Raw genomic sequence first — 19916 nt, 5'->3', positions numbered from 1 at the left:
ACAAAGGATTTCCGCTTCTCCTTCCGCCTCTTGTACGCGATCACCTGGTAGACCCTCATTTGAATGTCTGCAGCCTCCGCCCACATTCCTCAAGCTGGAGAAGCCTTGCTGCCTTAAACCCTAAATCAGCCAATCACTTTTTTTTCCCTTTCCCCCGACCAACTGCGTGTAACCTTTTTCCAGAAAGATCTGAAGGTTTCCAAAGCCTGCGTGGATTAGCGACCTTTGCGTTGGGCCCAATAAAAACATTGCCCCAATATGACTTTTGAACGAGAGGCAGGAGGACAATGAATTGTTCCATATATTCATTCTCTCTTCCTCCCTTTCTCTCTCTCTCTCTCTCAGAAGTGGCAGCTGCATTCTAAGGCAGGTGGTTTCTTCCTGGCTCCAGGGACCGCTTTGCTTACTTGCCTGAATTATTGTCAGGTACTTGAGAGAGGCCATTTTATTCCCCATGATGGAGCCTGGTTATGGGGCCCTGTGGAAAACTTAAATGGCAGCTCTCGCTGGAGCACACAGCTGCCCTCCAGGCAAATGCTGGCACCGAGACACCACACAGCAGAGCGGTTTTGTTTGTGTGCAAGGCTGCATCCTGCTCTAGCTAATTGTAGTTTAAAACCTGCTACTGTATGTGAGCTCACCCAATATGGCTAATTTGTAGTTCAGACTGCTATGTAGATCGAGAACATTCACTTTACTGAATAACCAATGAGTAAGCTAAATATATCCAGCCTTCATTTAAAGGGGTAAAGTGATTCTTAAACCCCGAGTATATGAGATGCATTGAGTAAACTGCGCCAACTGAATAGTCAAGTTGGGTCAAAGTCCTGGGAAGCACAGAGCTCAAGGCCACGAGCTGTGCTGCCCTTTGTGCTCCAGATCACAGCTCCCTCTATGCCCTGACTTCGTAGTATCTGCGTAACTGCCATGTTTTTTTTCTTCTTCTTCTCTGTATAAACGTGTACGTGCACTGAGGTGACTGGTACAATAAATGCTTTGGCAAGTGTTCAGGAACTCCTTCTTAGGTCAAATTAGAACCAGATCTGGTTGTGATAATAATACCAGCAAAAAAGCATGGATTAGACTGGGTTAAATGTTTACATAGAAGGTTCTGTTGCTTTACATTGTGTAAGCCTGTAAATCAGGTGTGTAAGAAAACCTTCAAACTAGAAACAAGGAATGCCCAGGAATTATACAGATAGTCGTTGCTTATTGACCACTCAATCAGTGACCTTCGCTGTTACCATGGAAATAAAATACCAATTAAAAAATAATAATTGTATGACAAATTTACAACCATAACAACCTTCATAGTATCCTTGTCACAATATTGGCATTATAGGCAGTATGTGCTGTCCTGTATGTGACCTGTATTTTTTTTTTCTTTTATTCCCCTTTGCAAAACAGAGATACCAGAGAGGAAGGGAGTGCAAGACAATAAGCTGTTTTCTCTTCCATACACTGAAAGCAATGTGATCACACTGGTAGCCTGAGGCTGGGAGCCACAAATGTGCTACACAGTTTACAGTACTCTCTTGAAATCTCTCTCTCTCCAATCTCTCTTGGGAAGAGGGACGGGAAATAAAGCAAGGTAGGGTATCTCTCCTAGAGAAGAGATTGGAGAGATTTCAAGAGAGTAAGCTCTCTTGAGCTTACTTGTAGGAGAGAGTGCCTACAAAAAAATCACTTGGTTCTTTTTCTATCCATTCTCCTCACAAAGCGGAGAGATTAGAGAGATTTCAAGAGAGTACTGTAAGCTGTTTCCATAGCTCCCCGCCCCAGCTGTGCCACAATGGCATTGCTTTCTATGTGTACAAAACAGTAAGCAGGCAGTGGAGCATTCCAAAGGACAGGGGAGTGGTTAGGAGGCAAGCGACAGTTGAAGGTGTAAAACTGTTTCCAGCCAGAAAACACAACCATAGTCATTCGGCTTCCCACTTAGCAGCTGCTTTGCTGGCCCCAATTAGGGTTGTTAAGTGTGCACAACCTATATTTATTTTTTTTTAAAAAAATCTATAGGCTGCCTCTTCCACCACATCCACCCTACCACCTTCCATCCACAATATAGAGTACAAGTCTACATGAGACTGAATTAACTACTCTGTTTTATGAGTCTGCTTTTTTTTTTTTTACAAACCTCTGTAGTTTTGTTCATCTTTATTACAGTTTAATTTTTTTGGTTTGGAACAGATGTGTTTTTAATGACTTTATATTGAAGTAAATACTAGTTTCGTTCCCAGATGCAAGTAAACCTTTTGGGCTACAAACCTGAAATACTCATTGATCTAGTATCCATACTGCTGCCTGTTTGTTATCTTTGGATAATGAGAGTCTCTCCATTTCTGGTGGATGGGGGGGGGGAGGAAGTGAGGTGGGGGGAGGAATAGAAAGGCTGCTTCCACAAGAAGATTTCCTGTTTTGCCTGCATCACATAGCAATAGTGTTGCTTTACAATTGCTGTACACTATGGACAGAGAAAGGGAGTGGAAAAAACTGTCAGCATGCTGTGAATTCTGAAACAGCACAAAACTTGCAGCTAAAACTTACTTAGCTTCTTTCTCCTCCTAAAAAAAGGTGTTTGCTTTTTCCAGTGTTATGGAAGCGGATCCATTCCATTAGGTAGGAGAAACTAGTGAAGCCATGTCTGTAAAGATCTCATAGACAATGGTCTTGCATGACAGCTGTTGGAGCAGGAAACTCCATTGAGCCAACATCCTTCCTTTTTGGGTTATTTGCGGAAGGGATGTCAGATATGGAAGGAGAGTGGAGTAGAAGAGAGGCTGCTTCAATAACTGGACTGTCCTGGGCCTTGTGAAAATTTCCTGAAGGGAAACTCTTGACTATAAAATTAATCCTATCTCAGGCAAGAATTTCTCAGCCCCTCCTCATTTTCATATATAAAGATTATCCATCACTAATTTTCCTCCCTTTAAATCAGTGGTTCTCAACCTTTTTAATGCCGCGACCCCCAACCGGTCGTAAGTCAAGGACTACTCAACCGGTCGTAAGTCGAGGACAACTGGTGCAGCACCATTTGCAGAATGGGACTTTTGGCGGGCTCAGCAGGGCAGAGACAGCCTGGACAATTCCTATTGGCTTTTGAAAGCCAATAGAATTAGACTCTATTCAAGAGAGTCTATTCTATTGGCTTTCAAAAGCCAATAGAATAAAAGGGAGTAGTAGCACAGCTAAGGAAAAGGGGAAAAAAATGGCGGACTGCGTTGTTTGGCGACCCCCGTGAAATGGTCGTTCGACCCCAAATGGGGTCCTGAGCCACAGGTTGAGAATTACTGCTTTAAATCTTAGTTGATATTTTGCAAGTCCACCCAAAATTCAATTTACTCCCCTTCTTGTCTTAGCCCAGTATTTTATTTTATTAAAAATCTTACAACAGCTGGACCCCCTCATTCTCCTCCTGCCAGACATTCCTGAGTACATTAGCTTCTAAACTGTATCTCCAGCATCTAGAGTACATTTTATGCATTTATTGCCTTGATTTCATCAGATTTGTATTCCACTTTTTGTAACAGCAGCTCAAGAGGGTAGACATAGTGTGCTCTCCATTTTTCCTCACAAACATCCTTATGATGTTTTGGCTGAGAGAAAAAAAGCCACACACTACCAGCTTCCTTCTGCTTTTGGGCTACAACATCTGAGCCAGGATATTAAATGTGGGAAGGGCTTGATTCAAAAAAGCTGCTCCTAGAAACAAAAGTAATCTGGGAAATAAAGGGTATATTAAGCAAACTGCAAGCCTTGGCTGGAAACAGGCAAGAGCAGAATATAGTAAGGTGACCAACCGTCCTCCTTTAGGGAGGACAGTCTTCCTTTTGTAAGTTCTGTCCTCCCTCAAAAAGTGTCCTCCTTCATGTCCTCCTTTTCAATATTTGAAGACTAATCTGCAGGGCTTTTTTTTCCCTCATAGAATGCTCAGAACGGCGTTCCGGCACCTTTTTTTGATGGTTTTTTTTTTTCAAGTTTTGCATGAGCTGTGCTACTCCCACTATTGGCTTTCAAAAGCCAATAGGAATTGCTGCTGAGCGCGCCAAAACACCCGGCTGGCAAACTTTGCATATGCAAGTTGTCTGTATTATTGTTGCAATGAATAAAATGTTTCTTTTATTTACGATATTTTTTTCTTCAATTTATTTGTGTCTTCCTTTTCATTGTAAAAAAGTTGGTCACCATATAGGAATGTTCTGGGCCTATTGCTACTTAGCTTTAAAGGGGCAGATTTTAAGGGCCAAATAACTACATAGGCTTCATTATGTTGGGAATTGGGAGCACACCTATCCTGTGTCCTCAGTTATTGAATCCAGCTAGAAGGAACTGACTTTCCACATTTGCAAAGAATCCTGAAACTATCCTGTCTCCTCTGTTTTGCATACCCATGTTTTCTGGAATGTAGACATACCTAATCAGATGCCTTGTAAGGCCTGGTACTTCTGAAGGAAAAAAAAAAAAACAAGGATGCCCTAGGAATGCTGGAAGGGAAATACAACCTCTGTAACTTAGTCTGACATAGCACAATAACCTCCTCCTAGGAGCCTTACTAGTGTGTCACTTTTAAACTTAGGCAAGGAAGACCAAAACAAAGCAAAACAAAAGCCCTAGGTTAGGAGTGTCAAACTGCCGGCCCGCAGGCCGGGTGCGTCATGCCAAAACTGTGCCCACCCCATTGCCGGCAATGGAAAAAATATGTCGTGACACGTCAGATGACGTTGCGAGTTTGACACCCCTGCCCTAGGTGAAGAGGTTCCTCTATTCTGATCCACCTTTTTCCTTGCAGGGTATGGAAGTGTAAGGCCCCTTGAGTCCAGGTGCCAGAACTCACCTTCCCCTCATATACCATTCAGTGTCCAGGCTTGGGCACCAGGCTGGGCCCTGGAGCATCTCAAGCCCTGTGGGAGGGGCTCAGTACTCCCAAAATGTTGCACAGTTTAGGGTATCGGCATCAGCCCTCAGGGTTCCAGCTGAGTCTCCTCGTAGGTATTTCCCATTCTTCCCTTTAATGGCCACTCGGCTGCACTCGCGAAACTCAAAGAAGAAGTCCTCAGATGTCTCGCCATCACTGCACACGGTGCCATTGCTAGCCACGTACCAGAACCTGTCACTGAGGCCTAGGAGCACCAAAGAGGCACAAATCACTGGAGGGCGCATACAACGGAGCCACTTGTGCTTATTCATTCTAAACACTTGCTTGGATGTTTCCCTGATAAGCACGTTTCCCTGATAAACACACACAAGTCAGAAGCCATAATGGGCCAGCATGTTCAAACTTTGTAAAGTGATGATTGAAATATGGAAATGAGCACTTGTGCCAGGATGATGAGTTGATTATGAGGGTTCTTTAGAGTGGGGAAAACTCTAAAAGAGACAACATTTGTCCAGTTCGCTCATTCAACAATCAACACAGTCAAGATCACTGTACAAAATTAGAGTGCAGATAGTTCAATCATATGCAAAGACATGTTAGGACAGTGATGGCAAACCTTTTAGAGACCGAGTGCCCAAACTGCAATTGAAAACCCACATGCATCATCGGGTGCCGGGTGGGTGTGGCCCACTGGGTGGGCGTGGCTGTGGTGGTAACGGCAGATTGGATAGGACTAAAAATTTTGATCAATCAATTCCAACTTTGCAAGATCTTTTTTTTCCCGCAAGAAGTTGAAATTGACTGATTGATTGAACCTTTTTTTTGTACATGGCGGCGGAGGCCTAAAACGAAAAGGTTTTATAAAACCCAGCTGAAGACCTAGGACTGGGGTGACGCGCAGGTGCCCACACAGAGGGCTCTGAGTGCCGCCTCTGGCACCCGTGCCATAGGTTCGCCACCACTGTGTTAGGAGAAGAGAAAACAAAAGCCATGTTAAAAAGTAACATGAAGCCCCAGGCTCCCTAATTAAAGCACTGGCATATGCCTCCTTTGCCAGGGCTAGTCCTCCCTTTAAATGTTTTCTAGTTGGACAGCTGCCCATAGCTGGTTATGGTAGAAGAACAAGATAAGAGAACAAGGAATTGCCCATCTCAGGTGGTACCGGGAAGACAGAACACGCAAGACACTCACTTGGTCACCATCTTCCTCAACACAGGGAGATTTGATTCCTACCACCATAATTATTTCCCAATAAGCATCCAGAAAGAAAAATGAACATGTGCAGTTTTGGGTTCTTTTGTGAATCAGTATCTTCTTTTCCTCATTTGGAGTAGAGGGTAGAGATGATGGAACAGTTGGAGCAAGGAGGAAATGTTCTAAACCTATTTCGTGTCTACCAACAGCAGCACAGCAACTAACTATGATAACCCAGAGATAGCTCCATATGGCAAGTCAGATGTGAGGTTCCCTTGTGACTTGGATAACTTTCAATAATTTAATCTATTGTGTGAAATTAGCTGATGGATTCTAAAGATTCTGCATAAGATTGTTCTATATTAATTTTTTAAAATGCTGTGTTGCTCTTAAACTGTCCGTTATAGCTGTTTCCCTTCCAGTTTTAATTTTCTTTCTTCAACAGTCTGTAGCCTTTGAATGATGATCGTATTCAGTTTTTATTAGACCCTTTTCTTAACGTCTATTTCTCCACTTGTATAAACCTTAGAATCCAAGGCAACAATACTTCTTTCTTGTGGATGGTACTACAGATGGTCCTCGACTTACAACCACAATAGGCCCCAAAATTTGTTAAGTCAATTTGTCCCATTTTACAGCTGTTCTTGCCATAGTTAAGTGAACCACTGCAGTTATTAAATTACTAATGTGATTGTTAAGTGAATCTGACTTCCCCATTGACTTTGCTTGTCAGAAGGTTGCAAAAGGAAATCACATGACCCTAGGACACTGCAACTGTCATAAATAGGAGCAAGTTGCCAAATGTCTGAATTTTGATCATATGCCAGTGGGGATGCTGCAGTGGTCATGTGTGAAAAATGGTCACAAATCACTTTTTTCAGTGCTGTTGTAATTTCAAACAATCACTAAACAAATTGTTTTAAGTCAAGGACTACTGTGTTTTGTTTACAGAACATACACTTAAAATATTTAATTAACTATTATTATATAGAATGGGGACGAATTGTAGTAAACAAAATGGATATGTTTGCATATGATTGCATATGGGAACTTCAAAGCATCAACACTAAGCAACCTTTGAGTACGGTATATACTGTACCAGTTTACACTCACATGCAGGAAGTGGCCCACTGTGTTTCGTGTATAGCATTTCCTCTGACATGTGATCCAAATTAATTCACTGTGTGAATGAAGAATGTTCCCCAGCTCCTTCTCTCTTCCAACCACCCATTTTGCAGACAACTAATTACCTTTGATCTGGTAAGCACCATCATTGAAATTGAGGTGGAAGACATCGTAGATGGAACGGTTGGCATCCAACAAATTGGAGTTGCGATGGTAACAAACAAATCCATGGGCCCCACGAAGAACTAGAATGGGTCGGTTGATCAGCTTGATAACAAATTCTTCATCTTTCCCTGTGGCAACAACTGTAACTCAGTGCATTCTGAGGTTAATGAGACTACCATAACCCTGAAGAATTAGGAATCTAAAAATGAATTCAAGGTTGCTCCCTTAGAAATGCCTATTTCTAAGAACTTGTTCATGTAGATATTTGGCAAACAGAAGGGAAGATTTTAAGTAGGGCTATGAAGTTGGGGCTCATTTTATAGTCCTACTTCTACAAGTTCCCTGCGTCTGCCAAAATTCTAGAAATGTTGAAGAATCCCGCTTCTTTCCATGCTTAGGTAATCCAAATATAATAGTCCCTTAATTCTAAGACTAAATAAGGGTTGCTTTAGTATTCTCTTGTTAGCTAAAATTGTTTTCACATACAGGATGTATAATTATTTACCAATATAAAAGCTCAAGAGTGTTCTACAGTCAGCTCAAGAATACAACAATGTCCTCTTGTCAGCCCGCATTGAGCAGATAAGTCTCTTTTGGTTTTCCTTTTCACTTAAACATCTGCTTTGCTAACTATGGCTTCAGAACTGGCTGGCCAGGGTCCACCAACTCAATGGTAAGGTTTCCATAATTGCTAAGCCCATGGTGCTTAACCATGCTTGGTTCATGATGCCACTATTACCCAGATTCACATAACATGTTTAACTCAAAATATTAATATAACAACTTCCTTGGAAACTTCAGTTTACACCAATTCTCTATCTAGCTCTCTGCTATTACACAACAAGACTTTTCAAGATTTATTCCAGCTGTCTCCAGTCTCTCCTGATTTCCATAAGCCCCAAAGCTTATTGCTTGCAGGGGAGAGGGAGAGACAGAGAGACAGATAATGAGAGGGTAGTCCAACATATTTGGAGGGTTCCAGATTTATACTCTTTCTTTTGGTGACTAATTAGAGCTCTATGGAAACTTCAGCCATACTTTCAGATATTGCTAGGCTCATCTGGCTTTATTCTGTTTCAGCATCTTCTGCATTCCACAAAGCAATGCAACTGTGTTAAATATTTGATGTCTGGATTTGGTTGGATTATTTGTCTTTCAAAGCCATACGAAAGCAGTAGAATGAATTTGACTAACCCACCTTCTACTAAAAGTTCAGTCAGCATGGCAATTGTTGGACATGCTGTGGTCCTTCAATATCCAAAAGGCAACAGATTTCTCATAGTGGCTTCCTATTTTTATTTTTATTTTATTTAAAAGGACTGAGCTTTTGAAATAAAGCCCACAGGGAGTTTCCTCTATAGGAACCAGAGATAAGACTCACCCACTCTGTCACTGACAGCTGCCAGTTGCCCATTCTTCTTGGTACAGATGTATTTGCCATTGTTAGCTTTAAGGGCAACACGGCGACCCCGCCATTCAAGGTCGAACATAGTGCTGGTGGATCTGAGGAAACCAAAGCAGAAAGGAAGAGCAGAAAGGATTGATGGGAGAATCAGAAAGTAGGAACTATTCATTCCTTCCAAAGGTTTTGTTCTTTCTGGCCTATTAGACATTTATTACACATATAAATCCAACATACACCCACAAAACTCCACAAAACATGGGAGGGAGATCTATGGAACCTTGATACATTTGTAAAAATTGTATGTTGGATTGTATTGCCCATCTGCTAGTATTTACAAAGGTTTATCGTGCTTTATTGCAACTGTTTCCTGAAGGTTTGGATGCATTATTGCTCTACCTTAACTCATTGGCTTTGCAAGTTGTTCCTGTGGAGATCAAACTTGTCTCTCTAACCCTTTGCATTACATAGTCTGTTAAATAATTATTTTTTCCAAAGCACCAGAAGGCAAGACAAGAAACAATGGATGGTAACTAATCAAGGAGAGAAGCAACCTAGAACTAAGAAGAAATTTCCATCACTGGAAGCTTTCAAGAAGAGACTGGAACAACCACTTGTCTGGTATGGTATAAGGTCTCCTGCTGGAGCAGGGGGTTGGATTAGATGACCTCCAAGGTCCCTTTCTTCTATTCTGTTCTGTTCTGTTCCGTTCCGTTCCGTTCCATTCCATTCTACATTCTATTCTATTCTATTCCATTCCATTCCATTCCATTCAATTCCATTCCATTCTACATTTTATTCTATTCCATTCCATTCTACATTTCCACTACACTACACAGTCCACAGATTGAAAGAAGGTATGTGGGGTGGGGAATTTGCCTTACTAAATGAAAAATGACGGTCAGGAAACACATTTGTAATGCACATTCCACCCAAAGCAGGGGCTTGAGATGACACATATTGCTAAATATTTTCCTTTTTCTTTGGCCTGATTCCATTGAATTGTAGCATAAAAGCATCCAGGCTATTTTCAGGGGCAGAAATAGGATTTTCCTAGATGTGACAAATCTCTATAAGGCGCTTCAGGGAATTTCAGTGCTTCGTTTCATTGCCAAGTCTTATCCAGCCCTAGTCTTTGAATAGAGGTTCAAGTCGTTGAAGAAGAATAGGGAAAAAATTATTTAGCGTCTACATCAGGGGTAGTCAACTTTGGCTCTTTTATGACTCGTGGACTTCAATTCCCAGAATTCCTGAGCCAGCTGGCTCAGGAATTCTGGGAGTTGAAGTCCACGAGTCATAAAAGAGCCAAAGTTGACTACCCCTGGTCTACATATATGTTTCCAAGAGTTAATCCCACTCGCTGTTAAATATTATAATTTTAATCTAATCTACTTTTGTCCAGTTTTAGCCTGCGACCTGGAGCTCATGCTTGCCTGGATTAGAAAGTTCTTAAATGTTCTTGCTTAGAAGAAGTGTCACATGTTAAAGGGGAAGTAAGGGCACAGTTGGAGGAGGAGAAGGCAGTGAAGCTGTTGCTGGATCACCCAGATTCTAAAATTAAAAACAGCTAAAAACAACCGAGAAGGTGGTGCTTGTTCTTTATTGTATCAAAATGAGGACGCTGAGAAAAGATGTTATTCTTTTCCCTCATGTTGTTTTCCCAAACTAAATTATCTTCCTGAAAATATTATTTGCCCCAGGGAATGGGGAAGTAAGAGAAATATATTCAAATACCCACATGGATTTCTACTGAACAAACAGCCGCTTCTGAAAGGGATTTTTTTTTTAACCAGGAAATTATAAGGGAAAAGTCTGACCCCGTTCACTGCAACCCTAGTCCCATTCTCCCTCTCTTGAGAGTGCTTTTAATTTCTCAGCATCCCAGATCTTCCACAGATTTGGTTATGTGGTCTAAAGATGCCATCGCCAGATTCTCCAATCTGACTATTAAAAGTTCTCAAGCTACTGAGAAAACATTTCAGTAAAATAGTAATAACAATCAAAAGCATTCCAGACTTAACAATTGTTGACAAGAAAGACAAGAAAGTCTGGATAATGGATGTGGCAGTACCTGGAGACAGCAGAAGAGAAGAGAAAGAACTGGAAAAAGTCACAAAATACCAAGACCCACAAACAGAAGTAGAACAACTATGGCAAAAGAAAGCAATGATAATACCAATAGTGATCGGTCCAAAACCATTGGACCATCACTTGAATACCACCATTGACAAAATCACCATTACTCAAAAATTACACAAAAGGCAATTTTTCTTGGAATAACTTAAATTCTGCTATATCTTTAACACCATCAAAACACCAACACCTGCCTATCCCAGGTCCTTGGGAAGGACTTAATAGATGGATAAAAATGCCAAATCCAGTCTGAATATCTGGCTGACTGTGTAACAAACTATAATAAATTTAATAATTTATTAAATTTATAAGATGCCCAATCTTCAATGGCTCTGTGGCTCACAACCATCAATTAATCAAGCATACAAAACAAACAGTAAAAACAATGCAGACCAATGCAGAATATAGGAAATTAGATTCTGCAGAAGAGAATTATGAAATTAATTCTGATCAAGCAGTTGAACTATTTCAACCTTCCACCAACTGACTGGCTGTTATTTGTGTAGAAGCAGATGAACATTTCGTACAGGAATAACTTTTTAAAAACACCCACACCATCACATGTCCAACCCTGGATTCTCACATGAGGTGTCTGTGTGTGTGTGTGTGTGTGTGTGTTTTCAAAGAGATGGACTCATTTCCATAGGGCGTCTTTCAACCTATTCCATTGTTACTTGTTTGCCAAAGTTACTGGTTTGGGCAGGGGAGAGAGAGAAGCACAGAGACTGTATTAGAACAATTGCTGCTGGAAGGAGGAAGGGACATGTTCTTGAGAAACAGCAATTATTTAAATGCAAACTCTGCAGAGGAAGATAAATGGTGGAGCAGATGCCAAAAGCAGCATCTTGCCATCATGGCACAAGCTTCCCTCCTTTTGCACAGGCACATTTACTCTATAGGTCTGCAAAAAAAGAGACAGAATCTGCTTTGTGATGGTGCAGTGTTGTTTTTGTTGTTTTGATGAAAACCTACAGTAGCTCTTTGCTAAACCTGGTGCCCATTTCTCCCCCAAATTAGTTCTTCGTTATGATGTATAGTATACACAATGGAGTCATTTCTGAAATCCTGATTACTTTAGGGCAAGACTGTGCAATCTTCTTATGCTTAGGGGTTAGAGACCATGTTACTGCTGGAGACTAGGTGCTTTGCTTGCTGTTGCCATCACCAAAATGGCTGCCTAAGGAGGTGGTGAATAATCCATAGTGATGTCTCCCTCACAGACAGACATGGAAATATATTTCTTTTGAACCATATTTAGTCCACCAAGCATAGGTTATTGATCCCTGCTTTAGGGACCTACCAGCAAAATGAAGACACAGCACAACTCACATTTCAGTAGCCGTGGCTTGAATCCCTCCATGTGCCACCAAGGTCCAGTAGTTGCCTGTGTTGGAATGGAAAATGCACTTCTTGGTTTCTTTGTCAATTTGCATCTGGAAGGTTTCATGGTGTGTCTCTTCATCCTGATTGGCCGAGACATTAACACCTAGAAGGAAGAACATATTTTCAAATCATTTCGTTACCAAATATCCCAATTCACCTCTGATCGAGCTTGTGAAAGAAGATGCCAAGATCCTTAGAAAAGCACTCAAGCAGTGGTACTAATTTGGATAACTGGAGCTTGTAAATAATTATTTAAATAATTAAATAGTATAATATGCTTTATTAACCACCCATTTTTAGTAGTAATCAGTACAAATTTTATATACAATTTATAATCTCCTCTCAGTGTGCAACAGGCTCAATTCTGCCCACCTTGAGAAAAGCCTTCAAGACCACCAGGCCCAGTTGAATGAAGGTTCCTGGTTCATTGTTCTATTATGTTGTGGGGGGTACATTTACATTTGTTTGTTGTTTATTATAAAACATATTTATTTGTTTATTGTTATATGATGTCCTTTTCTGTCTCTTGGAGTATGTATTTATTTAACCAATTTATAGGGCCAGCCATCTAACAATGGGCAAAGAAAAAGATAAAAACCATAATTGTTCAAACTAATTAAGAAGAAAAACTGAGTCGAGGCTCTTATAAACATCTAATTCAAGCATATCACCTACACCAGGGGTAGGCAACCTTGGCTCTTTTATGACTCGGGGACTTCAACTCCCAGAATTCCCATGGCTGGCTCAGGAATTCTGGGAGTTGAAGTCCACAAGTCTTAAAAAACCCAAGGTTGCCTACCCCTGACCTACACTATTCCCAAACTCTATTAACATCCTGGCCTCAATGCTTTGGAGAAAAGTCAGATCTTCATGGACCTCTGGAAAGCCAGCAAGTTTGGAGCTGTCTATAGTAGCTTTGAGAGGATGCTGCTCTATAAGATAGACACCATGACAGACAAGACATGCTTCCAAGGGTGCACCAGGTGACAATTTTACTACTTTATTGAAGGAACGTACACTACAGCATGCCTTTGCATTGCAGATAGGTAGTCCCACAAACAGTAAGGCCCCGTGCTACATAGGTGATGACCAACACCTTGAATTGCATCTGGAAGTCTACTGAGAACTAGAATAGTTCACATAGCAAAGGTGTTATGTGGATGTATCTTGGTATACCCAAAACTGAATTTGTGATTGCATTCTGGACCAGCTGAAGCGCTAAAAGATTTTCAACAGTAGCCTCATATACAACGTGTTGTAGTATGTTGCAGTGATCCAATCGGGCAATGACTAAGGTTTGAGTGACTGTGAGTAGTGTTTCATGATCTAAGAACAGGCATAACTATGTGCACATGAAATATTTATACAAAGGCTCTCCCAGCCACAACTGCCACCTGCTCCTCAAGATGTAAATCTAAGAGGAGTCCCAGAGTGTGCACCAACTCTGCCTGAAGCAAAGATGGAAAATCACTAGATATGAGGGGCCTTAAAACCCTGAGCTGCACATTCTCTTTCAGCTAGTTCTTTCCCATCCAGATCCATACCCCATCCAGGCACTGGGAATGTACCTTGATGGGATCATTTGGATAACCCAGAGCAGAGAGATGTAAGGTATAGGAACTATATTGATTATTTTGACCCCATGCCAATAGATTATCTTGCCCACTGGTTTCATGTAAATCTTACAGAGTGGAAAGAGAATTGATCTCTGTGCCGTCCCACAAAGCAGAAGGCTAGGGCTGGACCTTTCCCAAACTACTAACATTGACTGAAATCTGGAGGTCAGAGAACCACTGAAGAATTATTCCCCCCCTCCCCTTAGTCATGGTGCCCTCAGCCAACACAGAAGGATACCCAAAGCAAGTGAGGGATTAAGGAGGGCCAGGATGGATACACTATCTCCATCCTAGCAGCAGAGGCCATCCATATGTATAGTCAATACTGCCCTGCTAGTATATCCTGGCCTTAAACCCAACTGTAAAGGGTCCAAATCAACTCTGGGCAGCTCACTATCAATAAAACAATATAAACAATCAAAAAACAAAGAGCAATAAAACGATAAAGCTAAAAACCAAAAAAAACCTGGTGCCACAATTGCATTAGCCTGATGAAACACACATTCTCAACCCATCCTGACTTCCCGCTTTATTTAGGAGGAGAGCTAGATTTTAATGTTCTTAGGAAGGATAAAAGGTTAGGAGGCTATTGGATTTCATGAAGCAGAGCTGCAATTGAATCTGCCTCCTCCAGGGCCCTTTGGAGTATAAGCCTTTATAAGCTATAAGCCAAAAAGGAAAGGTTGGAGACTGGACTGAAATTGTCCAGTACTGCTAAGCTGAGTGATGACCGCTTGAAGAGTGTTATTCCCTGCTGAGTTCACATGACTCCTCGCTGAGGGTGGACAAAACACTGAGTCCAGAATTGATTTTTGCGTTCCTGGAGAGCCTTCAGATGGCTGTTTTTAGTTTGAAACAACTATTTCAGGCTCAAAACCTGCTTAATTCAGAATATTTTGTACATGTAGGTTCCTCACTAGCATTATAGTCATGCCAGATTTGGGGATTATATTTGCTGTCCCCAATCCTGAACATCTGAGAATAAATGGAATTGAAATCCTGGCGACAGAGAAAGGCTTGATTACCCAAATAAACCAATGTTACATCTAATAGAAAGCCTGCATGCTGATTATATTTGATATAATATCTTCCCTCTCATGATCTTGTTTTACGTACTGTTATTATTTTAATGGGTTTGCAAAATGTTTTAACTCCTAGTTTTATTATATGCCACCTAGAGTCACTGTGAGGGAGATGAGTATTGGTAACCAAGTTACCCAATATGTTTGTTCTTAATCCAAGTCCAACTTTCTTGGCATGATAAATAGTAACCTAGTTCTCAATGCTGACCATAATAACGAAGGCTTTGTACAGGCACCAGGAGTGCTATGTCAAAAGCCCATCGTGTCCACTTGCACAACAGGCTTCTCCACCTGATCCAAAACGCTTGGTAGTCAGTGCTCCAAAAGATGGAGAATTCTGAAGAATAGTTTTTTATTAACAGGATAATTTTCTCATCAGTTCCAAAACTGCAGCCATCAGCCTAATGACACACCAGAATGAGGGCAAGTAGATATATACTGTACCTGCTACTTATCTTCACGGAAAGCATAAAGGAAGGTCTTTCATTACTCTTGTACTCAACTACAAACGTCTACTGTATATACTTGTAAGGAGAAAGGACCTGTTCAATACAGCATAAACTTGGAAGGAGGAAGGACCCATTCAATCCTGTTCCACCTGCCAAAGCTGACCACCCTTAACATCCCCATGTTAGGAGGTCATTGAAAAGGAAGTCTGCATGCAAGCATTAAGGAGTGAAGCTACTTTACCAATATTGCTGCAGCCTTTGCCCAATAACAATAGCTACATTTGCCAGCAGGCATTAGCCCAGCTTCTGAAGTGCTCAAATGTAAATTAAGAGCAGGAGCACATTGCCGGCATTAAAAAAAAATGCAGGTGACAGACATCTTGCACTATTGAACAAGAAAATGTCACAGATGCAATCGGGGACCATGACTAAGAGTTGTTTGTTTTTATTTTTTTTATTTTTTTTAGCAGTGCAGGAAACAGAATACAAAATGGAATCCTGATAGCATCTCCCGTGGCTAGATGTTTTATACTGCATATCTGCTGACAGTCATCGGACCAAATAGAAGCTGAAAGAACCTAAGAGATGCTGAGACGAGGGAATGTGACAGGCAGCCGGAGGCTCCTTGAAATGTTAAACGACCTGGCAAAATTTTGCAAATTACAGTGAACACAACAACTGACACAAGGGAAACTGAATGGGAACGGTCAGAAAATCACTGGCAAACAATAGAGTAAGATTAAAGACAGAATATTCAAGATCACTGCACTCTGGTTGTGGAGCCTAGGAGAACAATTTGGGTTTCCAAGGGGTGCCTCAGAGAGAACACTAGGAGTTGCATTGTTATAACACCAGCAGCCTCTCACATATGCTAGAGAGCCTTATCTAGATGGGAAGGATATTCCAAAGAGTATAAAAGAACCGTAGTTTGTGATGTTTGGGAGGAGACTGCAAGTAAAATTAGATCATAAACCCGGAAAGCACTGCTGAGTTCCCTAAAGAGGCTTTAGAGCAGTGGTTCTCAACCTGTGGGTCGGGACTCTATTTGGGGTCGAACGACCATTTCACGGGGGTCGCCAAACAACGCAGCCCGCCATTTTTTTCCCCTTTTCCTTAGCTGTGCTACTCCCTTTTATTCTATTGGCTTTTGAAAGCCAATAGAATAGACTCTCTTGAATAGAGTCTAATTCTATTGGCTTTCAAAAGCCAATAGGAATTGTCCAGGCTGTCTCTGCCCTGCTGAGCCCGCCAAAAGTCCCATTCTGCAAACGGTGCTGCACCAGTTGAGTAGTCCTCGACTTACGACCGGTTGAGTAGTCCTCGACTTACGACCGGTTGGGGGTCGCGGCATTAAAAAGGTTGAGAACCACTGCTTTAGAGGTTGTGGATTATGATGTGTACATTGAGCTACCTGGGTAAATATTTCTGAGTGGCAAATTCTTTAAGCAGTGCCTTTCTCTATAAATCCAGTGATAAGAGTTTGGTAGGAAAACAGAGCTGATAACAACCTAAATTTTATTGTGGGGAAGGGAAGTGGGGGGATCTGCAGACTAAAGCTTTACAGATCATTGGGAATATGGATGATGGGTAGTGTGAGATGAAACATGAAGTGGTAAACTACATCCTCATATTCAAAGAGGGATGAGTGTAATATTGGGGATGGGATTGTTGTATTATTTCCACTCTCTGAAGGACAAGCAACAAAAGGAGGCTTGCATTTCCCTAAAATGCAATGTCAATATTGGAGAAAGGTTAAAAAAATCTAAAGGCAGGAGAAAGTCTGCCTTATAAATGTAGATTGCTATTCTAATTTTTGGCAATCATACTCTGTTTATATACAAGATTTCAGGTAGTCGTAAACTACAGTGTCATTTTGACTCTTACAGATTAGCTGATATTGTACAATATTCTCAGAAAACTGGTCACAGTTTGTATCAAGCGAAGCCTTTCAGGGAATCTAAATATCAAGCATTTTCACTTGTTTCTCCTCAGAGTAATGGAAAAGCAGAATAAATTGGTCTTGAAAGTCAAGAGAAGAGGAAAGAAAGTGGGACCAGATCCCTAGCCCTGCTTTTCTGTTTTGTTTTGGTTTTTTTTTTTTTTTTTTTGTATACAAGCTAAAACAATCAGAGTGCAAAACTGAGACATCAAAATTGTGGCGAGCCAAGCCATTCCTTGGTACCATGGCAATCATAATCTTTAAAGGATTTGGATCAGGGATGATGACTTACAGCCTGTGTGAGGTAATCTACTACTGGCAGGGGACTTCAAGAGACCCACTGCATTTTTAGCAGTAGAAAACCTACAACAAGCTGAATATGATCATAAATCAACTTAAGAGCTGATGAATTGAGGAGAATACTGTCCACAGCAAGGGGGTTTTCTGCTGTTGATCTCCTGTGTGTACACAATTTGATTTAAAGACAGGTTAAGAAATCTTTTCCCAGATTTCTAGGTTCCTATATTCAGTGCTTTTTTTGTAAAAACAAAAGGTGCCATCACACATGTCATACAACCTGCCTTGCCTGCCCTACAAGGTTCCATCCAAAAAAGGTGCCGGAACTCCGTTCTGGGTGCTCTATGACAAAAAAAGCCCTGCCTATATTGTATATTTGTATCTGTACTGAAAAAAATTCAGATGTTCCTCTTTCTATCTATAATATTTCTTTATGTATTTTTGTTTATTTTTGTCACCTTTTTAAATTTTCCCTTTATCACACCCCCATTTATGTTATTTTTTATTTTGTCACTTCTTTGAAACACAGTACAGGTAAATCTTCAACTTATAATTAGTTGTTTAGTGATTGTTTTAAGTTACAATGGCACTGAAAAAGTGACTTGTGATTGTTTTTTTTTTTTACATTTAAGACTGTTATAGCATCCCTGTGGTCACATAATCAAAATTTGTGAACTTGGGCAACTGACACGTATTTATGATGGTTGCAATGATCACCTTTTGCGACCTTCCGACAAGCAAAGTCAATGGGAAGTTAGAGTCACTTAACCATTTTACTAAATTAATTATACTACAGCGATTTACTTAAAAACTGTGGAAAGGTCATACAATGAGGCAAAACTCACTTAACAACGGTCTTGCTAATTAGGCTTGTGATTGTAAATCGAGGACTATCTGTATTTTATATATTGAACTTTTACACACACACTCACAGTGTGTGCATGCGTACATGTAAGTAGATGGAAGTGAGCAAAAAGAAGTACTGAAGCCAACACAAAGATTAAGACAAGCATATAGTAGAAGAATACAGGTTGCAGGAACAACTATCAGAAAGTATCAGCCTACAGCTGGAAAGGGATGGGATATAGGGAGAGAGCAGAGATAGAAGATGTATAGAATATATAAGTGGTTCTACTTTGATTTTTGAACAAATGCACGTACCACTTGAAATCATCAAATTCTAAGAGCCTCTGTGACATACTAGTTATAGGGTTGAGGAGTGGCATTGGGGAAACCAGATTCTAGCCCAGAGGTCCCCAACCTTTTGGGCACAAGGGACCGATTACGTGGAGAGAGGTTTTTCCACAGACAGGAGGGTGCGTGGTTTTGTGTGCTACCTGCGTCTTGCAGATGGGGCTTTACTTGTTTGTGTGGACCAATTGCTGGTATGTCATGACCTGGTACTGGTCCACAGACCGGGGGTTGGGGACCCCTGTTCTAGCCCCTCTCTCACCAAGGTGAGACTCTCATTGGGTGATCTGGGACCCATCGCTTCCAGCCCAATATTCCATAGGATTGTTAGGGGAATAATGCTACAAAGCAGTGTAGATAAGATATAAATCGAATCAATACATGTTTAAAAATCACAGCAATGATGGAGATCATTTGAACATTGAGGGGTGAGTAGGAAGGAGAAGTTTCTCTCCTTGTAGGCATAGAGTTCTGTTCTCCTTTTAGCACTATTTTGCAGGATACTCAAATTGACAGAAAGGTAAAAGCCCATTCATTGGTTAGGTAACTCCCCTGGCCTGATCATTCCATTGACAAACTTTTCCAGCCAATCAACTTTGCTCAAAATTTAGCTCCCCTCTGACCTTTTTATATTTTCATTAGTCTGGTCCTCCTGCATTTTCTAATGTGAATTTAATGGGATCTACTCACACATCAGTGATTAGAAGGTATGGGAGCCCCATATGGCATGGAAAATTTATACAGCATGCATTTTTAAAATGTTTGTGCTATTAAAAATGAGGCAGATTTTTCCCATTTTTCTCAAAGCAGCAATTGTTTGACAATAGCAGAGACTTTCAATTTTTCGTTATTTTTCTTTCAAAATTGCTCCTGAAGCTGCTTTTCACTCTCTAGACTAAAGTAAGGGATATGGAGTTATTTCTCATGGCTGCATCAATATGTAATCCTCTTTTCCCCAAGAGATCCAAAAAATATATTGACATAAATAGCACTGCCTCAATAGCCAACTCTTATTCTGTTACAGAAACAAGGAAGAAGATGGTGCTACCCAAACATATTAAATG

At 40.9% G+C, this 19916-nt stretch overlaps 1 protein-coding gene across 3 annotated transcripts in view; it reads right to left on the bottom strand.

Moving 5' to 3' along the window:
• Positions 1-4062: 4062 nt before the first annotated feature.
• Positions 4063-19916, bottom strand: part of FSCN2 (fascin actin-bundling protein 2, retinal) — a 48600-nt gene continuing 32746 nt past the window's right edge. For all 3 annotated transcript variants that reach the window (XM_039346586.1, XM_039346595.1, XM_039346601.1), the window contains 4 exons: positions 12225-12381; positions 8742-8863; positions 7321-7488; positions 4063-5120 (listed from right to left, as the gene is read on the bottom strand). In XM_039346586.1, coding sequence (XP_039202520.1) covers positions 4915-5120; positions 7321-7488; positions 8742-8863; positions 12225-12381 — 653 coding nt within the window. In that variant the 3' untranslated portion in view covers positions 4063-4914. The remainder of the gene's footprint in view (positions 5121-7320; positions 7489-8741; positions 8864-12224; positions 12382-19916) is intronic.

This window comes from Crotalus tigris, unplaced genomic scaffold (assembly GCF_016545835.1).
Source record: "Crotalus tigris isolate CLP2741 ecotype Arizona unplaced genomic scaffold, ASM1654583v1 scf7180000017551.9496454, whole genome shotgun sequence".
Lineage (NCBI taxonomy): Eukaryota > Metazoa > Chordata > Lepidosauria > Squamata > Viperidae > Crotalus > Crotalus tigris.
The sequence above is the reverse complement of the archived record's forward strand: the minus strand, read 5'-3'. Positions and strand labels throughout refer to the sequence as shown.